At 46.0% G+C, this 4,258-nt stretch overlaps 1 protein-coding gene across 2 annotated transcripts; it reads right to left on the bottom strand.

Moving 5' to 3' along the window:
* Positions 1–344: 344 nt before the first annotated feature.
* LOC121981484 (ribulose bisphosphate carboxylase/oxygenase activase, chloroplastic-like) lies at positions 345–2,416 on the bottom strand. Of its 2 annotated transcripts, none has more exons than XM_042534022.1 (6): positions 2,266–2,416; positions 1,858–2,189; positions 1,660–1,765; positions 1,507–1,592; positions 916–1,388; positions 345–816 (listed from the first exon to the last, which is right to left on the bottom strand). In XM_042534022.1, the coding sequence occupies exons 1-6, from the start codon at positions 2,305–2,307 to the stop codon at positions 521–523; spliced, it is 1,335 nt and encodes a 444-aa protein (XP_042389956.1). In that variant the 5' UTR covers positions 2,308–2,416; the 3' UTR covers positions 345–520. The 2 variants fall into 2 exon arrangements, with proteins under 2 accessions (XP_042389956.1, XP_042389957.1); XM_042534023.1 differs by having other exon boundaries at positions 1,858–2,183; positions 2,266–2,405.
* Between the last annotated feature and the right edge of the window lie 1,842 nt (positions 2,417–4,258).

The raw sequence follows: 4,258 nt of genomic DNA, 5'->3' as shown, positions 1-4,258 counted from the left end.
GTGTTCATAAAAATAGTTTATAATTTATTTGATGTAAAAATTATGACAAGAAGTATGTTTTTTTATACTAAATTGGATCTCTAATTCAATTACCAAGTCGACACAATCATAAAAATATGAATGAATTCAATTCTTGCAGTTCTTCAAATGTCTTATTTTAAATTTTAAAACTAGTTCTAATTGAATGCCCCTTTATTAACTAGAATAAATGAATTAGAATATAGATTAGAATTATCACATGAAAATTTGCCAACCGAACGAATATAACTAAATTTTATCAAGCTAAACATTAAGTTTATTGATGAACACCTAGTTAGTTTATATCCTTAGAAAGGAGACGAGTCTGATCGCATATAAAATATTCTTCTAAAAACTCAAAAACAAAAAAAAACATAGATATACACAAGTAGGTTACGTTCTACTAAAAAGCATTCAAGAGCGTAGAAATAAGTGAAAAAAGTCTGGAATTATATTACAGGCCTTTTCTCTCAAAGCCGTCTTCCATGGCGGCTTGGGAATCTCACAGGGTGCTAGAGAAGAAGTCGCCGGAGCTGATGGCGTCGGCGTTTGCGTCTCCGAGGGCGGCCTCGCTCAAGTACTTGTCGGCGAGCTGCACCCTCTTCACGTTCTCCTGCTCCTTCACCAGCATCTGCCCGTACTCCATCAGCTTGTCCAGGCTCATCGGCGGCTGATCGAATGTAGGCGGACCCTCGAGAGAGTTCACCAACTTCTTCCCCACGCTGTCCACGCCGATGCCCGACACCCACTTTCGCACCTCGTCGTCGTAGACTCTCGCTCGGAGAGCGCCGAAGAAGTCTGCCACGGTTTGGAGATGGGCAATCGGCCGGCCGGAGTCAGTAGATTAATGAAGAGTACTATGCTTTATGGATGGATGAATATGAATGTGGATCTTACCGATGGATTGGCCGGGGAAGGAATCGACGAGCTTGACGATGTCCTCCACGGGCACGTTGTCGGTCCTGAAGATGCCGGTGCACACCCCTATCCGGTCCTCCCTCGTCGGCGCCCAGTAGAATTTCTCCATGCGGCCGTCTCGGATCAGCGGCGCGTACAGGGTGGAGAAGTCGTTGCCGGTGACGATGATGGGGACGCGGGGGTTCTCCTGCTTGTTGTACATCCCCGGCAGCTGCACGTTGGTGGGGTTGTCCGCGATGTTCATCAGCGTGGCGTTCACCATCTGGTTGTTGACGGTGTACTGGGTGGTGCCGCCGAGGCGGCCCGCGCCGGCGTCCAGGTCGTTGATAAACAGGCAGCACATCTTCCCCTTCCTGATGAGGTCCGCAGCTTCGCGATACCGCTGCCGGATCAGCTTCGCAGGCTCGCCAGCGTTGCCGCTCTCCAGCTCTCCCGCGCTCATCATGATCGGGCTGCGCCGCCAATCAGAGCAGGCAGAATCAGAGCCCGATTCAAACCGATCAAAAATTAAACTTCTTCCCTTTTCTTCGAAAAACAAAACGAAAAAAAAAAAAAACTGATCTCACTCACTTGATCCCCATCTTGGCAAACACAAGCTCACACTGGAACGACTTGCCCTGACCTTTGCCTCCCCAGATGCCCAAAATCAGAGGAACCTAAACATCATCCGGTGAATCAGAAACAGAGTCGATGTCAGTCTGAATCATGCAGCCAGTTAGTTACCTTGATGTTTGGGAGATTCATGAAGTTCTTGGTGATGTGCACCACCAGCTTGTCCATGAAACCTCGGGCGATGTAGAAGCCATCCTTCATGTTGTCGATGTCGTACCTGGATTCGAAGATGATCAAACAGTCGAATCGAGTGGAGGAGGAAGAAGAAAATCATTGTTGACCATGAAACTGACTGGTTGATTTGCTTACGTGCGGAGGCCCTGACTGATGTACTCGTAGGAGGTCATGACGGGGATGTGGGTGCCGTCGCCCATGGGGGCCTGGAAGAGAGAGTCGACCAGGCCCTTGCCCCGGGTGATGTCTTGCTGGTCGTCGGAGGTGTCGGTGCCGAGGTGGGCCCACCGATCCCCGCCGGTCTCCTTCGACTCATCGAGGTCGGCGGCGAGCACCCTGAAAGAAGAGGCGGAGGTACTCCGTTGAGCGAGGCTGGGCGTCACTCGCTTCAAGTTGGTCCCGAAGAAGGCGGCGGCCGGAAGCTGGGCGCTGGAGCTGGAGCCGGAGCCAGGCCGACTCAACTGCACCTAAAACAAACTCCACAGGTTCAAAATAAACATTTACCAGAAAAGATCAATCGAGCGTCGTGTAACAGTACAGTACAGGCACTCTGTTCACTGATCCGACTGTGGAGACGGCAGCCATCTAGATCCGGAAACTCTGCTGCCAAACTTGCAGGAGATGGGGCTCGATTTATATGAGCCAGCCATGGCGAGGAAGCTCGAAGGGGTTCTGTGGCTAGTCTCCTGTGCATCCTGTGCACCACAGAGTCCGGATGGGGGTGAGGACACGCGGCGCCTGCTCCGCCAATGGCTGGATTTGCGTTGCAGAGTAGCTTTCTCGTTGGGAGTTCGGAGATGGATTCGTGTGGCTTGGCGGAGAAGAAGGGAAGGTGTGGCGGCAAGGTTGCTGTTTGCAAGTGTGCACCGGATAAGATAAAATCTGGAGGAAAAAAATCTGGACCTTGAGATTTTTCCTGTGCCTCTTGTTTTTGTTGTCGTAGTTTCTTTCTTGTGGATATTTGTTGGCCACCGTTTGGTCTTTATACAAACTTGCAGGAAATTTTTTTTTGGAGCTGATGAATAGCACCGTTAGTGCAAAATTGAGACTAGAATTGGTCTCTATACAAATTTGTCTGGCACAGTTTTTATGGAATACGATAACATCTCTTAGATACGACCATGTTATCTTACCTTGTTATTTATTTTCTTCGTGTTGATCTTGGGACGGATTGATAGGAAACATTAGGGACAAACGTATTCATCTTTTTACCCCAATGTTATCTTACCTTGTTATATAAATTACAAGAACTCCAAATTGAAAATACTTTTCTTTGTATTTTGATTTAAATAAATGAATTTGTAAAGAGGGTCCTATTTAAATTATATGAACGGTTGGAAGAGTCTCTTTTGTTCAATTAGATCTTATGAAGAAACACATTGTCCCTTCACATGGGTTATTCATCTATTGTGAAATCAACGATTCAAATTGAGTCTCATCTATATAAAAGAACACATTGTCTCTTCACCTAAGTTCGTCTGATTCAACCATTTTGAAATCAATGATATATTAATATTAGTAGTACTATATAATCAAACCCAGGTTTTGATATTGGTAAATATTCAAAGTTAAGTCACATTGTGATCTAATAGCTTGATCAAGTGTGCAGATAACTCAATCAGAAAAGTCCTAATAGGTCAAGCTAACTAGATACTAGGCAAGTGAAAGTCTAGTAGGTCAGTTGGATTAGATATTAGGCAAGGAAGTCTTAGCAGATCAAGGACACCAGACAATGAAAGTTTATATGGGTCAGTAGTTGCCCCCAGGACGTAGCGTAGACTGTGGTCGCATGACTTTGCTGGCGTAATGGCTAGGAGTCGATTCTCAGAAATTGATGACCTGAGATTTACCCCACCATGCGCTTAACATCTGTGTACCTACATTTATATCCCTCCATATCCATGAAGCTGGTACCAGGAGTCGTTAATGTAGCAAATCTATATTTTTTTTTAGATGGGTCAGTGGACTTGACATCTAACAGATGGACTTGATGGGTCAGCAAAAATGAAACATCAAGGCAAAAGAAAGTCTGATGAGTCAAGTGATCAAATATTGAGTAGAGAAAGTCCAAATAGATCTAGAGAACTAGATGTTTGGCCAATATTAAGTTGAGGTAAGCTCTTGGAGTAAAGTAATTCTTTTGAAAAGAAGAACGGGTAAGGACGAGTCCTCGTTATCGGGACTGTTGGTGCAACCTTAGGTCAAGGTTGACCTGGTTGACCCGACTCGAGTTGACCTGACTCGAGTTGTATTTTGATGTTTGACGAGAACAGAAGAGTTGTATTTTGATGGGAGATTGTTGGTGCAACCTTAGGTCAAGGTTGACCTGGTTGACCTGACTTGAGTTGACCTGACTCAAGTTGTATCTTGATGTTTGACAAGAACAGAAACTTGGGAGGTTGTGGGTGCAACCCTTGGTCAAAGTTGACCTGGTTGACCCGAGGTGAGTTGACTTGGCACAGAAAAGTCCAAGCAGGGAGCTTGGCACGGGAAAAGTCCAAGCAAGGAGCTTGGCACGGAGAAGTCCAAGTATGGG

Source organism: Zingiber officinale, chromosome 5A (genome assembly GCF_018446385.1).
Source record: "Zingiber officinale cultivar Zhangliang chromosome 5A, Zo_v1.1, whole genome shotgun sequence".
Lineage (NCBI taxonomy): Eukaryota > Viridiplantae > Streptophyta > Magnoliopsida > Zingiberales > Zingiberaceae > Zingiber > Zingiber officinale.
This window is presented reverse-complemented; position numbering and strand designations above follow the sequence as displayed.